The 23,171-nt window shown below is 38.6% G+C and overlaps 3 protein-coding genes across 3 annotated transcripts; all 3 read left to right on the top strand.

Annotated features, from left to right (window-relative positions):
* The first annotated feature begins 827 nt into the window (after nt 1–827).
* LOC145500022 (protein decapentaplegic-like) lies at nt 828–2,605 on the top strand. Its single transcript, XM_081479530.1, has one exon. It carries the CDS (start codon nt 1,595–1,597, stop codon nt 2,114–2,116), a length of 522 nt encoding a protein of 173 aa, XP_081335656.1. The 5' UTR covers nt 828–1,594; the 3' UTR covers nt 2,117–2,605.
* A 3,015-nt stretch (nt 2,606–5,620) lies between these two features.
* Nucleotides 5,621–6,654, top strand: LOC145501376 (derriere protein-like). The gene has a single exon (XM_081480866.1). It carries the CDS (start codon nt 5,740–5,742, stop codon nt 6,256–6,258), a length of 519 nt encoding a protein of 172 aa, XP_081336992.1. The 5' UTR covers nt 5,621–5,739; the 3' UTR covers nt 6,259–6,654.
* A 9,483-nt stretch (nt 6,655–16,137) lies between these two features.
* On the top strand, nt 16,138–16,989 carry LOC145500870 (bone morphogenetic protein 5-like). Its single transcript, XM_081480407.1, has one exon. The coding sequence runs from the start codon at nt 16,308–16,310 to the stop codon at nt 16,827–16,829; it is 522 nt and encodes a 173-aa protein (XP_081336533.1). The 5' UTR covers nt 16,138–16,307; the 3' UTR covers nt 16,830–16,989.
* Nucleotides 16,990–23,171: the final 6,182 nt, after the last annotated feature.

Below are 23,171 nucleotides of genomic sequence, written 5' to 3'. Positions count from 1 at the left end.
ACGCACTTGTTCGCGGATGATAACCAGATTTACAGGATTATTTACCACGAAGTGGATGAGAGAGACTCTCAGTGTGAGCGTGACACCCTTCAGCAAATTAGCGAAAACCTGGCAGCTTCGATTTCATCCTGTGAAATGCGAGGTTTTGCGTGTTACACACAAGAGAGATCATCTTAGTACGAGCCCTTAGGAAGCACGCTCCAGTCCGTTGCCAAAACAGTTTCTCTGGGGATGTCACTGATTTCTCGACTATCCAGGAATGTACAAAAGTAGAAAGTTGTGAATAAAGCCAATAGGATACTGGGATTCCTTAAGAGTAATCGGCGGTCGATAAAATTAAAAGAAAGATTTTTCTGTCTGTTCTGAAAAAACATGCTGCTCCCCTCAGAAAAACGGTCTTATGAGTTTTAATATCTAATGTATCCTTGCTAATAGTTCACGTGAAAAAAATAAAAATTTGTAGATTTCTTCTGTAACGATATGCAAAATTTAAATGAATAGCCAGGCTACCATTCTGTCTTGACGCGAGTGCTTGACGCTTTCATCCGACAACCTTTCTCTAAACAGCTCTATTCAAAATCACAAGGAAACAAGTTTTACCCCTACCTTTTAAGATTTAGTTAACTAAGTATCTGTTCAAACATATAATTATCCGGGTATTAATCATCAGTTCAATATGAAGCATGTTGAATCATTATTTAAATGATTTTGATTAATAACGTTTCTCGGAAAAAATACAGCTACGTGCAGTATATCGTTAATTTTCAATTTGGAGAGAAGCCAAAGGTGTAAGCTGGCAATTAACCAAAACGTAAAAATATTTAGTAAGAGGCCAATACACCTTATTCCAAAATGGCCGCCATTTTAGTATTCTTTTGTTTACTTGCAAATTAGCCCTTGTTGCCTCGTTGCCATTCCCGAGTTGTCTTTTGCCTCTGTATCAAGACGAGTCTTCGTGCGAAACCATTCAAATGAAAATGAAGTCCGCCTATAGCTTCATTTTCATGCAAATCAAACTTATTTTCATTAAAACAGAGGCACAAGGAAACTCGAAAATGGCCTATTCAAAGGGTCGGAAGTCCGGAGTGCCGTAATCATCTCTGCTAGGGGCCAGGAAGATCAGTTCAATACTAATTCAGCGGCTCTTCGATATCCCCTGCAGAGGAACGCAAAGAGAACATACGAGTCACAAAGCGAGGACATCTTTTTTTGCCTTCAGCGGCTACTGCTCAATACTCATGTCAAGAGTGTACAGAAGACAAATGTCACAAATAAAACTAAGAGTTGAAACCTTGTTTCGTCGAGTGCATAACTTTTGGCCTTCAACTTCCCCTGTAGCAGGAAATTTCAAGAATAGTATTTTTATCCCCTTAGCCAAATGCGATAGCGATATCATGTAACAGATACAGTATTAGTTTAGTTCTCAAAAGCTTTTAGAAAGCAACACGAACAAAAAGAGAGTGATAGATCCTATTGGTCAGGTCAACAAAGAGTGCGTGCCATATAAAGGAACCTTGTTTGTCTTTGAAGTAGTTTAGTTGTGATTTTCAAACGAAGAACTCAGTCGTCACTATCGAAACCTGTCGTGAACATCATGACGATGCTGTATCTGTTTCTGTCGCTTTTCGCCTCCCAGCTCTTCCTGGTGACTTCATGCGCCATCAAAATAGAACAAGTAAAGAACAGAGAAGAACCTCCGTCCTTGGAAGCGAAAAAGGCGATATCAGAGTCCTCTGATCCAAAGACACCAGAGGCACCATGGACATATGGCAAGAGTACTCTAGAGAACACTGAGCATGCAGATGATACCTGCCAAAGGGTTGCCTTGTACGTAGACTTCAATGAACTCGGTTTGACTGAAAACATCGTCTCACCTCTCGGGTTCAAAGCGTATCAGTGCAAAGGCAAATGTTCCTCAACACAGCAGAAAAAGTTTCCCAATCGCTCGCCTCTCATGGCTTTGCTAGAGAAAAAGTCAGGGATTAAAATTGATGACGAGGCATGCTGTGTCCCAACCAAACTGGGGTCGATAAGTCTTCTTTACATGAACAAGAACAGCAAAGTCGTTTTGAGGAATATTGATGGTATGGTAGTCGAAGAATGTGGTTGTCAGTAAAAGTTCTGGCACTGCCATTTGAAGCATAAGTAAAAAAGTAAAAATAGGCCTGATGATTTAAATAATAGACACCACTGTAATTAGAAATCTCGTGGAATCTTAAGGGAAAGAGAACACTTGTAGTAGTAGTGTTGTTTGTAACCTCGGTTCATTTTAAGTCGTTTTCGTCGCAAGTAATTTTTAAGAATTACCTTGCTGAAAAGGAACAAATAATTTGTAAGGGTTTAGTGGCATACTAGTTTCTGTTTTTAATTCACACAGAGTAAAGAGCATTATAATGAAAGCTCAAGAACAGTACTTAGTCTAATTCGCGTGAATAATATTTGCATGAATCGATTCGTAAAATGTTATTCAAAACCACTAGATATTCAACGTTTGAAATAGCTTGGCTGAAATGAATGAAGATTCAGTCCATTGCTGCTGTAGTATCACAACATTTCACATGTAAGTAAGGTTTTTTAATTTAATTAAAAGAGGGGTTCACGGCGAGAGGTGTTTTGCGGTGAAAAGTGTTAAGTAAGAAACATATAACTGGGAGCTAAAAATTACTAATGGATTTAGTGCTGAGTGTTAAGCAATGATTTATGGCAACAAACAGAAGCCAAGAAAGCAATTTTCTTTGTAAAAAATTCTCACAAACAAAGCCCTCGTTTATAAAGGGTAGCTGCGTGGTTTCTATTGGATTGGAAAACATGGCCATTACATTCAAAAAGAAAGATGATTCCCATGTCATGTAATTCCGAAGTTCATTGTCATGCCATTCCAAAACTTAATTTGCTCCAAGGAAGCTATTTTTGAGTGTACCTTCTAGATATCGGAAAAATTGCATTAGCATTTTTGAAATTAGGAACTTGTAACGATTTGTCTATACTCAGGACTCTGTTTTGGAGATGTGAAAAGTTTGACATTTATCGCCCCGTATAACTTGGATTCGGCCTATTCTTAGCAAACCCCCTACTTTTAGCTATTATTGGTGGTCTTTGTATATTTTAAAACTAACCGTGAGAGATAACCTATGAGGTGAGGGCAGCAGTAAGCTTGCAGAATTTTTGGCCCAATAGGGACATGTTTTGTTTCTCACACACACTGTTTGCAGTTCTTCGTCCAGGTTTTAGAGAGCCGTTTTTCGTAAAAACGAGTTCTTTATGCCGTAAACGTATAAAATAGATCCCTCATTGGCCATAATTTGTTGAGGCTAGATAACTGGATTTTGGACTTTATGCGTGTTTCTGGATCTCGACTTCCTCTCGTCCATAAACACGTAAAACAGTATTTGGGCAATATCTCATCCTCTGTCAGTAGGCCATATGTGGTTAGATAAACAGCGCAAACAAGAAGAGCGATAATGATTCGTCGGCTGGGTCCTGTTAATGTACAGACTTATTTTGCGGACCTTTCCTTCAAAACTTCAAGCGAAATTTAAATTATCTAATTATAAAGTGAATGGGAAATTCTCAGGTTGGTGTTGATTGAAGAAGTTGTCTATGTAGTCTCTGGGAAAAAAAAAAAAAACGCTTTTGCCGCGCTTAGGTAAAAAGATGAAAAAGAGAGAGATTCGTGACGTTACGGCATTTGCTGGTTTCCACGTAACGTTAAACCACTGTTTATACAAGCTATTCTTTCCTACATTATGTGAAAGACATTGGTAATATAAACCTTAGTGGACATTCAGAACTACATGATGGCGCAGCCTTTACTTTAAAAGACTTCAAGAAATTGTGACGACCAGGTCAGCGGTCAACGAGTGGCTAATGCGATTGTGCTTTAAAATACCAAATGGAAATTGTGGGTAAAATCTACGAGAAGAGTTTGTGAAACTCTATTATAAATTTTTGGACTGATCACCTCACATTACTAAATGAGAAATTTGGTTTCATAAAAGAACGTTCATGTTTGTCCCAATTACTTGATAATTTTCATTTTTGGGCCAGGGCAGGAAACTACTCACGTAAAGCTGACGTTATTTTATTACACTTTACGAAAGCATTCGACTCAGCTCCTCGCCAACGTTTGTTAGTGAAACTGCAACTAAAGGAGTACGGGATTGGCGGAGTCGTCCTTAACTGGCGTGTTGACTTTCTCATCAGTAGAAAGCAAAGAGTGTTTCTTCGCGGACATTTTCTTCTAGGACGATAGTCACCTTTGGTGTTCCCCAAGGCAGTGTACTAGACCCAGTTTAAGTTCCTTGATTATATAAATGATATTACAACTGGTGTTGATGTTTGTACGCACTTGTTCGCGGATGATAGCCAGATTTACAGGTTTATTTACCACGAAGTGGATGGGAGAGACTTTCAACGTGACCTTGACACTCTTCAGCAAATGAGGGAAAACTGGCAGCTTCGATTTCATGCTGACAAATGCGAGGTTTTGCGTGTTACACACAAGAGAGATCATCGAAGTTATCTCAGTACGAGCCCTTGGGTAGCACGCTTCAGTCCGTTGCCAAAACAGTTGCTCTGGGGCTCTCTCTGATTTCTCAACTATCCAGGAATGCACAAACGTAGAAATTCGTGAATAAAGGATATAGGATACTGGGATTCCTTAAAAGTAATCGGCGGTCGATAAAATTAAAAAGAAAGATTCAGTTTTTCTGTTCTGGAAAAACATGCTGCTCCCCTAAGAAAAACGGTCTTATGAGTTTTAATATCTAATAAATCCTTGCTATTATTTCACGCGCGAAAATAAAAATTTGTAGATTTCTCCGGCACCGATGTTCAAAATTCCAATAAATAGTCAGATTACCATTCGGTCTTGACCCGTAGGCTTGACGCTTTCATTCGACAACCTTTCTCGAAACAGCTGCTTTGAAAATTACAACGAAACAGGAGTATTGCTCTTGCTTTTCAAGATTTAGATAGCTAAGTATCTGTTCATACATATAATTATCGGAGTGTTAACCATCAATTCAATATCAAGGACGTAAAATCCTCCTTTAAATGATTTTGATTAATAACGTTTCTCGGGAAAAATACAGCTATACAGCTACGTGCAGTATATCATTAGTTTTTGATTTGGAGAAAAGGTGTAAGCTGCTAATAAACCGAAACGTGAAAATATTTATTAACAGACCAATTCAAAGGGTCGGAAGTCCGGAGCTCCGTAATCATCTCTGCTAGGGGCCAGGAAGATCAATCCAAACTTAGCGGTTCATCGATATCCTCTGCACAAGGGGAAGATACGAGTCGCAAAGCTCAAGATGTCTTTTTCCTTCAGCGGTTAATGCTCAATACTCATGTCAAGACTGCACAGAAGACAAATGTCACAAATGAAAATAAAAGTTGAGAGCTTGTTTCGTCAAGTGCATAAAATTTCAGTGCATCACTTATTTTTGGCCTTCAATTTCCAATGAAGGGAGGAAATCTCAAGAATAGTTTTTTATATCCCCTTAGCCAAATACCATTGCGATATCATGTAACAGATGAAGTATTAGTTTAGTACTCAAAAGCTTTTAGAAAGTAACACGAACACTGAAAAAGAGAGATAGACAGATCCTATTCATTGGTTACGGCCAACAAAGAGTCCTTGCCATATAAAGGAACCTTGGTTGTCTTTGAAGTAGTTCAGTTGTGATTTTCGAACGAAGGACCCAGTCGTCACTACCGAAACTTGTCGTGAACATCATGACGATGCTGTATCTGTTTCTGTCGCTCTTCGCCTCCCAGCTCCTCCTGATGACTTCATGTGCCATCGAAAAAGAACAAGTAAAGATCAGAGGAGAACCTCCGTCCTTGGAAGCGAAAAAGACGATATCAGAGTCTCCTGATCCAAAGACATTAGAGGCACCGTGGGCATACAGTTCTGCAGCCGAGAAGACTGAACATGAAAATGATACGTGCCAAAAGGTTCGCTTGTACGTATACTTCAAAATACTTGGCCTGTCTGAGGACATCATCGCACCTCCGGGCTTCTATATCAATCAGTGCAAAGGCAAATGTTCCTCAACACAGCGAAGAAAGTTTCCCAATCGCTCGGCTCTCATGGCCTTGCTACAGAAAAAGACAGGCCTTGAAATTGATGACGAGGCATGCTGTGTCCCAACCAAACTGGAGCCGATAACAGTTCTCCTTTTTGATAAAAATAACAAGGTCGTCCAAAAGAAGTTTGATGACATGGTCGTTAAAGAATGCGGATGCAAGTAGAAGACTCCGCATTTGATCCATTTGTGGCAGAAGTAAAATCCTAAGATGGACACATTAGTTTAAATGATAGACACTATTGTAATGTGAATTCTCGTGCGAACTTAAGGAAAAGAACTCATTCTAAGAATTTTTTTGTAATTTTGAAGTTAATCTTAAAGAAATAGCTTGCAGTGTTCAGAGTTAAAAGTATTTTAACGAAAATTTAAACGGTTTTCCAAGTCTTTTTCTTGGATAAGGGTCGAAGCGAACGCAAAGCCTTGCCATTATTGCTGTAGTATCAGAATATTTCACATTGTAGTAAAGCTTTTTAATACAATAAAAGAGGGGTTTACCACGGTTTATTTTTCATGATAAAATTTAACACAAGAAACCCGTTTCAGGTGGTTAGAAATACAATAAAAAGAAATTTTCGATAGGGCGAGGGGACCTCCAAAAATCCACCAGGCTTATGGAGGAAGCCACCTCAATCGTTGAGTTATGATGGCTGGGCTGTGGACTCATTAATTTTTTCTCGTGTTTCTGGATCTGGACTGCTTCTCGGTCCATATGCACGCAAAAGAGTGCTACTTCATTTTAACTGATGCTTTGTTGATTCAGGTGATCTGCTCACAGCCAAGAAGAGCAACGAAGGTATATTAATTTCAGTCAATCGCGACTCCGGTTAATGAGTACAGTATTATTCTGAAAACAATTTTCTTCAAAAAACATCAACACATCTGCAAAAAAGTAGAAAAAATTCTTAAACTTGCGCTCACTAAAAAGTCTTCATTTCTACGTTTTTACGTCAACTTAACTGCTCATCAGCCGAAGACTAAAACATCGGTATGATAAAACTCTCATGGACATTCAGCTAAATGTTAATGCAGTTCTTAGTTCGGGAGACATTGTGATGGCAAAGAGGTCAAAGTGTGTCTTAAGTGCCATTACGCCTTTTTAAAATCTCGTCATCTTGGGTATCTGATGAATTAAAATAATTAAAAAAAAGTTGATTTCGATAAATATCTGTCTTCTATCTGAAAATATCTGGGAGATAACAAATGCAAAGGGAAGATTTTTTTCTCGACATTTGCCTCCCAGACAGATCCACATCTGGCGATTGACATGACTTAGTTTCTTTTAAAGTCATATTGTCCTTGGCTTTCTGACCAACGCCAACGGATAGAACTGCTGGTAAAGTAAGCGATTTGGTTTGGCAGGTGCAGTTATACCGCGCAGATAAATAATGGTAATTGAACTGAGTGGAGTGCAATTTGGTCTGAAATCATACGCGTGATTTCAAAATCGAACGAGCGCGCAGCGCAAGTTCGGTTTGAAATCACAAGTATGATTTCAGACCAAAATTGCACGACACGAAGTTCAATTGCCACTTTATTAGATCCATTTTGAAATCGCACAATTTTATCGCCTTAAATTTTAGATTTTTGGTGTATTGTTCTAGTAGCCGGTTTGTTAAAAAAAGCGGAACCGGAAACGCCTTTACGTCTCATTTAGTATGCAAAACGATGTCATGTGACCGAAACTCATTCGAGCATGACAAAGAAGCAAGCAGTTCTGAAGTCAGAACGAAAATAGTCTACTTGAGGTGTAAAAGTTCAATTCTCGTCTTCTGAATCAATTATGGAAGGCCTTCCCTTCTTCTGTTGTTGAGGCTGAGACTTTTCATTTTCCTTGGAGAAGGAATTTAATGGTGCATATCCTGTGTAATTCTGCGATCGATTTCTTTTGAGTTGTGAAACTCCCTCGAGTGCACGATGCCCAGGGGATAGTACGTTTTTTTCTTTTAAATACCGTTCAATGGCATGATTTTAAGGGAGTCCAGCTCGTTATCATCTCCGTTTCTTTTTGTGACCTCGGCGTAGGATTCAATACTCAGGACCTTGTCAAGCTCTTGCGGTGCCATTTGTTTTTAAGATATTTCCAAGATGGCGGGACTGGCACCGGCTTCGTAAGACGTTCTTTCATTCACTATTTTGTGCAGTGTGGCGTATTTTGGCTATATTTATTCACAGCGACAGAGTCGAGCTGTTTTGTTGCTTCGTTTGAAACTACCGAAAACCTGGAAACATCTACCTTCTTGAGATGGCTCTGAATTTGTTGTTGTGTGGTTTTCGTTTGTTTATGTTTTACTGGACTCGTTGTCATACGGATCTTGAGCAGATGTTGAAGAAAAATCACCAAAATATTCGTCAAAATGGACACTGAGAGTTGGAAACTTCCATTAAAGTAGGTCTTCAGCCTGAAGGAGCTCATAATCGTCATTCAGAAACTGTAATTAATTAAATTCGTCAATTTTTTTTAGAAAAAACTACAATAACAACAAAGTTTTGGCAATAGTAGTTGTAAAATTCTCCACACAATGGCTTTTTGCCTTTCATTTTCCTGAAATTTTATTGATTACTTTAAACTGATCTTGAAATCTGATGTGTTGTTTTGTTTTACTGTCCCATTCTCATTGGCTGAGAAAAGGATGCGATTTAGAGCAAAAAATAGTGCGATTTGTGAATAAATCGCACCATTGAGAGCCAATCAGATTGCAAGGATCACCAGTGATTTCAAAATGGATTTAATAAAAGGACTAATCGGGTAAAAGAGAATGTAATTAAGGTAATCTGAGTTACTTATTTTGTACTGAAATTGTTTGGAAGGTCATTGAGCTTCAATAACTTTGTAAGCATTTGTAACATGGGGCTGTTGCTATTTGCACTAAAGAGTAAAGATAATCCTGCGAGTGTGAAGGCAAGCACAGATGAAAAAATGAGAAACGCCTTCACAGGAGTCCTTGTTTAAAAGACTTTACAGCCGGTTAAATCAGTGAGATCCTGCAGCTGTTTATGGAGGTAAAAATGTAAAACATTGAAAATAAAAACAGTACAAACGCAGTGTTCTAAGAGCTTATTGTAATTGTTTTTGTTAATTCCCTTATTCTAAATTTCGGTCAATGGATAAAAGAGAAGAATGGAGTATTTTTTTACATTCTGAGTGATTTTATTCTAGGTCTACTCTGGGACCTTAAGTCGCCATAACTTAAGGCGACTTTGGGCGATTCAGTTAAGGCGACTTTAGGCGACTTAAGCAAAATTGGCAGAAAAAACATTGCGACTTTAGGCGATTTAAGGCGATTTTAGGTGACTTAAGGCGATTTTAGGCGACTTGAGGAGACTTTATTTCACTCGAGTGATATAAATTTAAACTTAGCAACAGGCTCTCCATATATCTCTCGCAATAAACCAATTACTGAGTAGTCTTATTGGTAAGTAATTGGTTTGGTTTTGGTTTTACTACACTCAATTGAAAACCGCTTTATTGTACCAATACTGATACATAATTAAGTCACCACAGTCGCAAATATCCGGGGCCAGGTAGTTTAAAGCCTGATTAAACTAACCCAGGATAAGAGAGAATTTTGATAACTTTCATTTTTGTAACTTCTCGGTCCAGTTTTCTGTTTATGTTGTTTGTCTTTCAGTTTTAGGTTTGATTCATCTTAAAACGTACTACACAACCATGAGCAGTGAAAGATATATCTCTGCACACACAAAAAAATATGTTACCTGGGTTAGCGCTAACCGGCTTTCGAACAAACCGGGCCAGATTTCAAACCATTAAAAAAATACTGTTAAAGAAAGAATTACCACAACACTGAACAGTTACTACTATAAGAATAATAATAATAATAAACACCAGCAAGATAGCGTGAATATTAGTGAAGATATCACAACAAACAAATCAAACAAAACAAATAAAAATATATTCACAGAGACAAAAATTTTAAATTTAAGATATCTTGATTTAATTTGAAATGTTTGTATATTTCCATAAATTATTCCAACAACAAGGAAATTAAAATTAATTTAGCTTTCTTACATGCATTTATTTTACAATGCTTTCCAAATTATAAAAATGGTTATCTTGGTAGACTTATCTGCGATATGTTTGGCATCTCCTCTGTCAATTTTGGCATGGGAGTTCGGCAAATGGCATGGCTTTCCAAAGTTGCTCAGTCCTTTTCAGGGACCCAATCGATTTTTGCTCTCCTGCCTCAGTCAGACAAAATATTCCAATACCATAATGAGTACCGCGTGCTAAGGTCCTTCGTAAGAAAACTTCCTGTCACATTTTACCAACTACTTGCCAGGGTCCATGCGAGCAGAAAACTTTGATGACCCTGGCAGTTTATACAGTGAATCGAATCTTTTTAGAAGGTTTTTACCACGGTTGATCAGACCCGCAGGAAATACACCTTCCAAGCTTTAACTATTTTCCACCTGACACATTACAAATGCTCAGAACGACATTTTCACAACGAAATACTAGAAATTGATATATTATATCGATTCCAGCCACATTGGTCTTCGCCATTTTGATTCTCCCAGTAACCCTTGCGCCGCCAACTGGTTTCCATGCTTCAAAGAGACGAAACATCGGCCTGTGCCACGAAAAATTAGAGTTCTTCTGCTAAGTGTTCCCGAATGTAGATCTATTTCAAATCACCTGATAATAAATTACTGTATTCAAATTTCGGAGAGTATTAGTTTGGCGATTTGTCTCCTTTCTTGTTTTTTGTAAACGCCTGTCGGAGTAATCATACTCGCGTGAGTGCGAGTAGCTCGCGTGAGCTCGCGTACACTTTAGTCACGGGGCCAAACTAACTCACGTGTTCCAAACATTCGCCTGGCGCCCATGTTCACTGAGAGTTGATCACAAAGAATTTTCTGTACCTTAGCTTTCGATAGCAGCGCAGTCCACGTTAAGTGTTTAAGATGATGTGAATATCTGGCTTCATCAAATGCGCGAAAAGAATAGGTAAACATTATGCTGCAAGTTGGTTCTTCCAATTACGAAATTCAAACGGTTACAGCTGGTCGAATGTGGAAGTAAATTGCAAATAATGATTTTTGCTGGAGAAATGGCCCACTTTTGTCACTCTTTTACACTGGGTAAGTAAAGTATTTAAAGTGTACACTCAGTTCGGTTCAATTGACTTTGGATGACCATATTTTTACTGCTCAGTGTAAAAGTGACTAGGAAGACTTGAGCCTTAATTCAGAAATATCTTTCCGTTTTTTTCTTTTCATCTTGATGATCTGGAACACCTCTCACTGTTGTTGTTTATTATATACTGTAGGTCTTTGGAAGATTTGATTCAGTAACATTTTACAAAAATTAATAAGCTTAAATGAAATTATTGCAGTATAGTCATTTCTCATATCTTTCCAAATTTAATACATTTACTGATGATAACACTGAATGTCACCTTTTTTATTAACTCTTTTATAACGAAATACAAGAAAAAAAATTAAAACTTAATAGAAATAAAAAGTCATCTGTGACAAAGTATACATCAGATTGTCATTCCTATTTAAGTATTGTCTACATGTAGAAATTATTCCTGCTAACATGGGGGCTAGACAGGTGCAACGCTATTATAATTTTACGTTTTTTTTTGTGTAAGGGAGCCATGGATTCGAGGCATAATACAGTAATTGTCGGGTCCTCAGCTTCTTAAAGGACCCTGGTCAGCTTCTGTTATTTCCGATGCCATCAAAATTATTCATATTGCATGGTGAGGCGAAGTCTTGTTGCTTTACTGTAAGTTTTGTTCCTGAAAGTATGTCTCCTTATCTTTAGTAGCTTCACAGTGATTTTCTTTGCTTTGACATGCTCCGAATAAAACATAAAAGCCAAACTCTTGTATGTAAACAAAAGCAAAGGTGTGGCTGACTAGGGCCCTTTCAGGACGGTGCCTACTAAATACAAAGGTTTTTGCGCCAGGTTAGGACCATGCGGAAAAAGTAGATCTTTGCAAGGGCTATTGGAATCTACAAAGAAAAATGGGGGTAGCCACGCATTTTTTCGAGATAAATAGCCTTGAATCTCAGCAAAAATGCTGACATCAGCATTTTTATAAAAAATGAAGGAAAGGATATTTCTTCACAGATTTCCTTAGAATTCTCCTTTACAAACAGAAAAGCAAACACATTTATAAAAATCTTAAAACTTCATGGTAAATAGTAACATAAAACCATTTTTGGTATGTTTTTAATAACGAAATCGTTGCAAAAGTGCTTTTGGCGTCTCTGACAGCCTTCCTCTGGTTCAGCTTAAATACAGTCTAAATACCTTTTGCTCACAACCAGAAACTAATCACGCGTTGAATAGGCTGGTCACTTCCATTTCATACCATAAATTGTGGGGGTAACCACGCGTTTTTTAGTTATTGATCTTTTTCCAAAACTTTTACGGTGCCCGTGACATTTTTTCCTGTCACCTCCCCAGTAAGTAAAACATCTGCGTATCTCGCACATGTTTTGCGCGGGCACTACGCCAACTGCTGGTACATGTTTATAGTTGGATTTCAGTAAATTTTCGACAGAAAACAACTAGTTTTTCAGCTGGAAGACGTTGACAGTTAGTGGTTAGCGATATGCTGCTATTCTAGTGTTCCTGGTTTAAGTAAAGGTTCATAAACTTAATTTGGTCACAGTAGGAGAACTTCGCTTTTATTCTAGTCGTGTACTTGGCAGCGTAGTTGATTGCGTCAATGTCAACCCAGCGCACGCATGGCACTTAAGCTCATTCCCCGGCCAGTATTGCATTGCGCATCCTTACTGCGCATAATTTATGGCGTCATTAGCGCGCGTTCGTGCACGCGCACATTGAAAACATGGTGGATTTGCCTTGATATTGAGTTCTGTCCGTTGAAAAATGACTATAGACTCACCAACGAGCTCGGGCATCCCAAATGTTTTTCCAGTCATCTAATCAACTAATCATAAGCTTTGCGCGAGAAAAGACTGATCTGATTTCTATTGTTGAAAATTAAATAAATAAGGAGAATAGCAGCTGCACTGTAGTCTTTTCTATTTTGCAGTTTGATAGCCGTGGCAAGCAATTTGGTTCCAATATTTTAACAAGGATTCAGCTGTCTGTCAAAATCAAACTTAAAAAGTTTATTTGTGTCCGACACAAGTATTGACTGTAGTTTGAGGCATGTTTTCATGAGTCTGGGCTCACAAAGAGTTTGCAATAACTTGGAATGCTTTCTCGTAATAAGCATTAAATAATTCTAAAATGGGGCATTTTCAATGCCTCACTGCTCCTGAACGAGCATGGGCATCCCCCTTTTTTATTTTATAATTAAAGTTTTCATATGATAAATATTCAGTGGACAAAGTTTGAACAAAAATCTATTGGCAGTTTTATTTCAGGGGAATTACCTTAAACCGTGCCTTGCGTGATGCGCAGAACGTGTGCACACGAACAAAAGTAGGCACCGTCCTTAAGTGGAATCTTAGATGGCTCCAATGCATTGAGAACGAGTGTTTAAAAAAAAAATTAAAAACACACCTATTGAGGTTACCTCTGCTGCACCCTGCCCCCCCCCCCTCCTGTTCCGTAACCAGTACCCATTTGTACATCCGGGTGAGAAGAGACACTATGAGAGTACGAACACAATGCAATGATCCCCAATAGGGGTCCATTACACCAACCATTGGGCCATCGTGCCTCCTCCTCCATAGGGTCCGAGTGGAGTTTACCCTAACATGACGGTTATAAGTCTCATAACCTTCTAAAGGGGCAATTTGAGTGTGTTGTAACCTTTTTAACATTGCGTAGCCGATAGCAACTTAAGGCGACTGTAGGCGACTTAGGGCGACTTAAGGCGACTTAAGGTCATTCCCGAGTATTGCATTGCGCATCCCTACTGCGCATAATTTCACGCGTGACCAGCGCGCGCGCATTAAAAAATGGCGGCTTTTTCTTTACGGCTGGACCTCGCCATGGAGGTAAATCGTCATTTTCTCGCAAACGAGTATGGTGACCTATCATTGTTTTCTGTTGTTTTGAATTGAGTAATAAATTTCTCTGTGTAAAGTAAATATGGACCAGTTCTCAGTGTAGAACAAAAAACAATCGTCGGAAACGTGAATTTAACAAGTAATCGTGACTACAATCATGGTGCTATTATAAGGATTTATTGGGTATAAACAAGGTGCTGTTGCTCCTAAACGAACATGGGGACCCCTCATTTTTATTTCAACATTTAATTTCCTATACTATAACCAATCAATAGGGAAAGTTTGACAAAAATCTCAGTGCAGGTTCTATTTCAGTGGAATGACCTTAAGGCGGCTTTAGGCGACTTTAGGCGACTTAAGGTCCCAGAGTAGGCCTTCATCATGAACGTTGCCTCAATTGGCCCGATCTTGACAAAACGACCATTGATCACATTGAAGTAAGAGCTCGTGAAAGTATCGATTCTTATCAAAATTTTGAACTGTTGCTAAAAGCGATGGGTTGGAAGAAATAAGAACGAATCGTGTTCGAGGATTGACCAGGTGTTCTTTCGTAAAAGAAATTGCGCAGCATTACATATGTCCTCAAAATGACAAACTAGCATTGCAAGTTATGGAGTGAAAAAAAAGAGAAGTATATAAAAATTGTACAGAAGTAGGAAAGTTTTCGAATAGATTCACAACGATCGGTTCACTGAGTTCGCAAAACAACAGGATGAAGCCAGGATATTTTAAGTCAAACACTTAGAATATCTACGTTTTAGTGCGTGCACGATGTCCTATTGTAAGTAGTAACTAAATAGTAAATCAGCATACCATAGCGAATAACAGTAAGTAGGAATGCTATAATCCTTCCTTTCTGACTTAGCCCTTTTGATGTCAGATGACGTACAAGGCCCCCTAAGTTAGTTTGGGCCCCACACGCGTTGTTTTCGATCGAGTTCAGTTTGCATTCTTAAAAATGTCCTGGAGGTGACCAATGACCAATGGGATTTTCTCCTCGACATTGGTTCCTCCCGGACAGATACAGGGTAAAATAGACAGGATAAAATGGAGCGATGAAGTCGTAAAAGAGAGCTTACTACAGTTTTTATGGATTATAACAGCCCAACTTCTAACTCTTTTGAAAATGGTTTATTTAAGTCTTTTACCATTCTATTTGAAACTTGAACAATTAAACGTCAGCAAATGGCAAAATTTAAGACCGAGTACGTAAGGAGAGACTGGGCACTAGTAAGTTAAATCAAGGTTTTCTCAAAATCTACCTGGTAAATTGGCTCTGATTTAACATTCGTGCAAAGTAAAATAAAAATCTGTCAGACAGATTTTGAGCTATTTTTGATTTCACATTTTCTTAGTTTGCGAAAAATCTGTCTTATTCTTTCTCAACTAATGTAATCTGTTCTGTAGCGCTTCCGTTCAGCAAGTTGGAAAACATTGTCGAACTGTTTGATTGCTTTCGTGCCCACCTCTACAATTTTACCCTGATAAAAACGACTTACTTGCTGGAAGCCGTCAACTCATGTAATTCGTCATATATAGCTTCCTCTCTTGTATTATGAAGACGCTATTACTGTCTTTGATTGTTTTCCTTCTTGAACTTTGATAGGTCGAATGTTCTCCCGGTATGTTCCTAATGCAATCATCTCTGTTAGGGATTCCAGAGGATTTATTCACTTGTCAGAAGAGGAAATAGTCAGGAATGAATCGCCAAGGGGGCATAGAATGCTAATTAAGTGGCTTTGTAAACTTGCTGTTTTACCAACTTTTTGTTTAATGTTACTTGCATAAACACACGGTGTATGATGTTTTTCTCCGTCAGCGGCTATACTATATTAAAGCGAGAAGAGACTGGACAAAAGACAAATTTCACAAATAAATTAGCTCGGAGCTTGGTTCGCCACGTTCAATGTATTTCAACTCATGACATATTTTGACCTTCAATTTCCACTGAAGGCAGGAAAAGTTTAAGACTGAATATGGTTTATCTGTCTTAGACCCACTTAACTAAATACGATTAAGATATTATGTAACAGATACAGTATTAGTTTAGTGCTCAAAACAGTTTTACAAAGTGAGAGAGGTGACACGAGCAAATATATATATATATATAGAGAGAGGGAGATCCTATTGGTTAAGGACAAGAATAAGTCTGCTATATAACGAAAGCACCGATTTTCTTAAAGCAATTTCATTGCAATATTCGAAAGATCAACTTAGCCGTCGCCATCAGAGACACTTGTCGCGAAAATCATGACAATGCTGTATCTGCTTCTGTCGCTTTTTGCCTCCCAACTCTTACTGGTGACGCCATGTGCGATTAAGAAAGAAGAAGTAGAGAACAGAGAAGAAAATGCGTTCTTGGAAGTGAACAAGACCATATCAGAGTCCCCTGATCCAAAGACAGCAGATGCACCATGGACAAACGTCGACCTTACTGCAGGAAAGGGCCAGCAAGACGTTGATACCTGCCGAAAAGTTAGCGTGTACGTCAGCTTCCACAGGGTTGGTCTTTCTGATGAGATCATCGCACCAGAGGGCTTCAGCGCCTTTCAGTGCAAAGGCAAATGTTCGTCAACACAGCGGAAAAAGTTTCCCAATCGCTCGCCTCTCATGGCTTTGCTAGAGAAAAAGACAGGCCTTAAAATTAATGACGAGGCATGCTGTGTCCCAACCAAACTGGGGCCGATATCAGTTCTCCTTTTTGATAAGAATAACAATATCGTCCTAAAGAAGTTTGATGATATGGTCGTTAAAGAATGTGGATGTGAGTAGAAGTCCCCGCCTTTGATCCATTTGTGGCAGAAGTAAAATCCTAGGATGGACACATTCTCGTGCACGTGCGAACTCAAGGAAAAGAACTCACTCTAAGAGTTTCTTGTAACTTTCAAGTTAATCTTTAAGAAATAGCTTGCAGTGTTCAGAGTTAATAGTATTTGAACGAAAATTTTCCAAGTCTATATTCTTGGATAACGGTCGAAGCGAACGCAAAGTCTTTCCATTATGGCTGTAGTATCAGGATATTTCACATTGTAATAAGGCTTTAAAATAAAAAAAGGGTTTGCCACTTTTCAAGAGGCTAGAAATTTTCATTTATTGTTTAATAGCAATCAGTTTATGGAAGAAAATAGATTTTTAGCCGGCTAAGGAGATCGACGATCTCTTTTGGAAAAAATTCTCGGAAGAAAGCCTCAATAAATGCTAACGAAATCGAAATCTGGATTGTATATCTTCGCCAGAACGTATTAAGAAGAACGGACGATAGCAAGATGTCATGCCATTCTTAAGGATGTTCGCGCTCATTGTTTGTGCGCATCCTTACTGCCCAGCGAATTCACACGCCACTTCATACATGAGTGCGCGTTCTAAGTAATATTATCAAAGTGGCTGTGAGCCTCTGAACTTGGGAAATAAATTATGAAAGGGTGTCATGAGGCATTGCTCATTAAGGAACTACTTATGATGTGACGGCAGCCTAGCTTAAGCCCATAAAGCCTTTTTCCATTCAGGGGTGTGTTCTGATATTTGCAAAATGAAAAAGTTCAATGTTACGAAACCGTTTGTTGCTTAGGCCTACCTACACGTTTTACATTACATGTATCTGTAGAAGTCTTCTTGTGCTGTAGTCAAAAACGGCAAGATCATTTTGTTTGGTCAAAACTGAGGTATAGACTAAGCGAAACACTTGAGCCTGCGGTACGTAAACAAAATAGGAATAACTTATGTACTAGTAGCTCACTGTGATAAGCGCTGGCTCGCCAAGCGAGAAATTGAGAGTTCGATTCCCAGTGGTGACTGTTGATTATTTTCCCTTTCTTCTTCATTGTTTTTTCTTTCTCTGTCAAAAAACCATTTACCGAAAGGTAGCGTTTGTCCTTCCGTTTCTTGTGTTAAAAGAATCGTGTGGAGCCTAAAATCATTCGTTTATATCGATTGCTTTCGAACTCACAATGTCACGTAGGTTTGAGAAGGAAAATCACGAAGACTTTCCCTGAATCGAATCACTAATGAAGAACCAGAAGTATTTTCCTTTCAATGACAAAAATTGTTATACCTTCTAGCTCTCGAAAATAACTAACTTGACACGCTGGCTGCAAGCTACTGTAAACGGCCTTAGAAGAAGGGGAGGCGGGGGGGGGGGGGGAAACTCCTATATGAAAAGGTCGGGGATGCTCGTCGTCTCGGGTAGAAATCAAGGATTCTGGTCTCACTTAGGCTGTTGATGACGAAGCATCACCATTTTTTGCTGTCAAAGTATCCTTTAGGGTGCACTCGAGGAAATAATAATAAAAGAAACGCTCTCATTTAGCTTCTATTTTCAGGCTTGATTTCCGCTGATCTCTCGAGTACGCGAGTCGGGTCTACAAGTGCGCGCGGGATCCTTGCTTGAACAATGGCTAGTGATCGAAACTATTCCGTTTTAAGTGGTGTCTTTTAGGGATCTTATGAAGCTCAAGCAACGTCCACATTAGTCTCCCTTAGGAGTTAAATTCAAATTTTCCTACGAGCATCCCTTGCCTTTTCATATGGGAGTTCCCGCCCCCCCCCCCCCCCCGTTTGCAAATGTCTAACGGGAAGTGAAGGAGTGAAATCGTTCCACCTCTACAACTTGGAAAATAATAAATATTTCCCAAATTAAAAATGAAGAATGATAGGGCAGATGGTCATTGCTATAGCTTTGCCTGGATTTAACGATCTCGGACGTTCGGTGACCCCTATTTTTCTTTCGATGCATCATTTTCTTTACCGATTTCCTACGTTGAGCGGAAAAAAAGAAGAAAATCTATCTACTACAAGTTTGAATTTTTAGCAAAATGCACCATTGAATTCGGCCCCTTTTAGCTCTTCGTTTATCTGTGCGAAGGTTTCAAATGCCTCTTAAAGGGCTAAGTTTTATGAAAAGGCTGGTAACATTTGCAATTATTTACGCAACAAACCCACTTCTACAAAATGTATATGACTAAGATCGTTTGCTTCCGCTGACTCACCTTCGATATTTTTAGCTATAAACCCATGTAGACCATGTTGAATTACATGGGCTAATTTTTCAAAATCAGGGTAGTTTTCCACACGCTTTATCTCTGAAACGAAGTCGGTGACCCCCAATTTTTTCCATATCTGACACAAGTAACTCATTATCTGACTACAGTAAAATTTAAAAAAAAATCTATTGACTGGAAAAGTTACGCGGACGTCCTTAAGTTCAGTGTCGTGTCATCTTAAGGTGGCGCCTTACAGTCGCATGCGCGCTGAGGACGGAAGCTTAAGTAATCTACAGGCGCACAAAGGAAACCGTCAGTGTTTTTCGAATTTTATGACGACACGAAAAGCAAAACTGTCAGTGGATTTTCTTGCGTTTCTTTTGGTAAAATTCGGTAAAATTTGGCAGACTGCTAATAAATATTTTACTTTAGTTGGAGCTCTTGTTTTCGTGACTCTTAACTTGAGCTAGGAACTAAGTCATTTTCACAACTTATACTGTTATATTTAAATAAGATTGATTGCGGTTTTGAATTGTGGAAATTCAACTTTTAATGTTTATGGTTTAGTAAGGTAGAAAATTTTCAAATGCCAAACAGAGTTAAAGTGAATTGAAATAAAAGGTTACAAGGATCGTTTTCACCTGGGACACTGGCGAAGACTGAATGTGATCTATTTTAATTGACGAACTTTTAAAAAATCAAAAATACAAAACGTCTTCTGGGATGTGTTAAGTGTGTCCGCGACGAGAAATCCTGAACGAAACTGGATATATATCAAGCTGGGAAGCTCTCCAGTTTGTTGTTATTAAACGGAAGCAAATCGGTTTTATCTTGAAAATTTGAAACAGTTTGAAGTGGGGAGACCTTTCGGACCGCAGAGGTCACTGCTCATAATGGTGCGTTTCTGAAAATTACAATAATAAGGCCACAAATTTGACAGTGTTCAAGATTACCTTTTAATGGTAAGCCAAGAGATTATCAGGGTAACTTACCTTGATAATCTGTTGGGCAGACTTAATGAAGGTTTTAAAATGATACTCCAAAATAAAATTAATTCTTTTTTAAATTTGGGGGTTTGCTAATACTATGAGGCTGCGATGATATTTGGTGTTAAAATTTTGATTTTGTCGCTATCTACAAATGACAAGCATATTGCTTTCAGTTTCAGTGTCAGTGTGCACGTGCGAAAGACGAACAATCTGGATTTAGATCGCGTCCATTTACAGCTGGAGTCTAAACACCGTAAGTCTGGCGCCACCCACGAGCTGAACTAAGTCAAAATATAGACTCAGTGAACCCCGCTATTAAGAATTCTTGGGGAAAAAATACAATAGCGGTAGTTCGAAATAGCCCATAGTAAATGACCAATAGGCAAATCCATGGCAAATGGGTTTTGAGTTCCAAATAACGGAGAATTCGAATTAGCCGCGGTCCAGTTGTAACTTGACTAAACTGTTGCAGAAACGGTTTATGGTAATGAGGACAAAATAGTGTCCATCAAAGACAGGCAACATCAAGGGCCTACTCTTCAATTCTCAATATTCGAGATGTCCAGAAAACAGTGACTACAAGATTCCATTCTGGAAGAACGCTGAGTGTAGCACATGCTCGATATATCGGTTTGGAGTATTTCCCGTGAGAAGTTTCAGATAATTTTGGCCAGTATCTATACATCTATCCAGAAATTAACCTTCGAAGCAGACATTCTTTATGCGCGTCACGCTGTACTGAAAAGGTCCGAGAAACCTTTGTCATGGGGACTTTGGCGTCGATTCAAGTCAAGATAAGACTCTAAAAGTTATCAATTGACCCAAAGCTAAGCTGCTTTCCAGCAGTGACAAAAGTGTTCTTTCCTTCCCAACCGAAAGACAAGAAACAAACAAACACACACAAAGAAAAGATTTATGGCTATTAAACGTTTAGAATAGGCAATGGGACGGCCGTTAGCTTTTATCAAAACACCCCTTCAATGTAACCTTTCCTTTCAATATTACCTTCACTGTCGTTTAAAGTATTATTTTATTTTACTTTGTTTCATTTTCACTCTGTTGAAGAAAGGATTTACGTTATTTATCCGAGTACAGTTGGCGTTGTTATGATTACAGAGTCGCGGTGCTGGCATAAGTCAACAGCATGTTGTGGTAATCGTCACGAGAAAATTGTAAAGCACTCAAAGAAGAAACTTTACAGCTGGTTTTAAGGTGGCTTACTACAGTTTTGATGGATTACAACAGCCCAATTTCTAACTTTTTTCAAAACTGTTCCAAGATATTTTTCCTTTCTCTATTTACTGTTTGCTGAAGTCTTTTACCATTCTATGTGAAACTTGAACAATTAAATGTCAACAAAGGGCCAAAATGAACGACCGAGTACTTAAGAAGGGACTGGGCATTAGTAGGTTAAATCACGTTTTTCTCAAAATCTCCTCGAATGACCCCACCTCAGAATTTCAGGAATAAGAAATTGGCTCTGATTTAACACTCATGCAAAGTAAAATAAAAATCTCTAAGACAGATTTTCCGCAAACTAAGAAAATGTGAGATCAAAAATAGCTCAAAATCTCTTTTACAGATTTTGTTTAAAATCTTGGCTCTAAACGCGATTCACCCCCACAAATAAAATATGAAAATTTCATCATGGGTTGTACGGTAGTTTTTCGAGCAATTCTCGATCAAAGACTAGCTTTTACAACGTTGGACGAGAATTGAATTGCGCATGCCCTTTATTTAAGCGCACGCTCTTGTGACGCCACGTATCACGTGCGAGAAAGCAAGAGTAAATTAGAACTCTTTTCCTGGTTGTTTATCGACCTTTTTTGTCATATTTTTTTGGCCCTAGGCTTAAACACATGTTTGGACGGAGTTTGAAACTATTGCTACGTATACTGAAGTGATTAAACGCTTTTCAAGTGCTGAAATGGTTTTCGTTTCTTCTTAGGGTTACGTGTGTCATTTTTGCACGCGCGATTAATACTGACTTCTGGCAGGCAATGGTAGCGCGCGCTACTGAGTCTCAGAAAAACTGCAGTAAGCCACCTTAAAGAAATGGAAATAAATTTAATCCATTATTTATTATTCAGCCTTAAGGTGATTCCTCACATTTGCATTGCGCATCTTTACTGCGCATAATTTATGGCGTCATTAGCGCGCGTTTGTGCACGTGCACATTGAAAACATGGCGGATTTGCCTTGATATTGAGTTCTGTCAGTTGAAAAATGGTTATAGCTCACTAACGAGCTCGGGCATCCCAAATTTTTTTCCAGTCATTTTAATCAACTAATCATTAGCTTTGCGTGAGAAAAGACTGATCTGATTTCTGATTGTTGAAAATTGAATAAATAAGGAAAATAGCAGCTGCACTGTAGTCTTTTCTATTTTGCAGTTTGATAGCCGTGTCAAACAATTTGGTTCCAATATTTTAACAAGGATTCAGCTGTCTGTCAAAATCAAACTTAAAAGTTTATTTGTGTCCGATACAAGTATTGACTGTAGTTTGAGGCATGTTTTCATGAGTCTGGGCTCACAAAGAGTTTGCAATAACTTGGAATGCGTTCTTGTAACAAGCATTAAATAATTCTAAAATGGGACATTTTTAATGCCTCACTGCTCCTTAACGAGCATGGGCATCCCCCTTTTTTATTTTATAATTCAAGTTCTCATATGATAAATATTCAGTGGACAAAGTTTGAACAAAAACCTCTTTCGGCAGTTTTATTTCAGGGGAATTACCTTAAAGTAATTCGCTGTTAGGGTGCGCGCAGTTCGCAGTTATCAAAATATTCGAAAAAAAACAATGGTTTACACTTGAACCTCAAACAGAAACCCAAAACATCCACTTGTGTTTCCGAGCCTATCAAGGCGGATGGTACAGCAAGCACGGTACGAAAAAATGTGTGCCTCTGTCAGCAACTGTTGCTTAATACTACATGACCAGATTGTACTCCATTACAGACAATTATTATATAGCTTTGGCTTGTGGCCGATATAAAGCGCGCTCTGATTGGCTAAGAGCGAGATCTGAGCGGTCAATATGCAGCCGTAATGCCCACGGGCCGATTATGGATTAAATTAGGAAGAGCCCGGCTCTGAAAATTCAAGCGCAGAGATTTTTCCTTAGTGAAATTTATATAGAAGT

Source organism: Orbicella franksi, chromosome 10, assembly GCF_964199315.1.
Source record: "Orbicella franksi chromosome 10, jaOrbFran1.1, whole genome shotgun sequence".
In the NCBI taxonomy this organism is placed as follows: Eukaryota; Metazoa; Cnidaria; class Anthozoa; order Scleractinia; family Merulinidae; genus Orbicella; species Orbicella franksi.
Note: the sequence above shows the minus strand (reverse complement) of the source record. Positions and strands in the feature narration are given on the sequence as shown.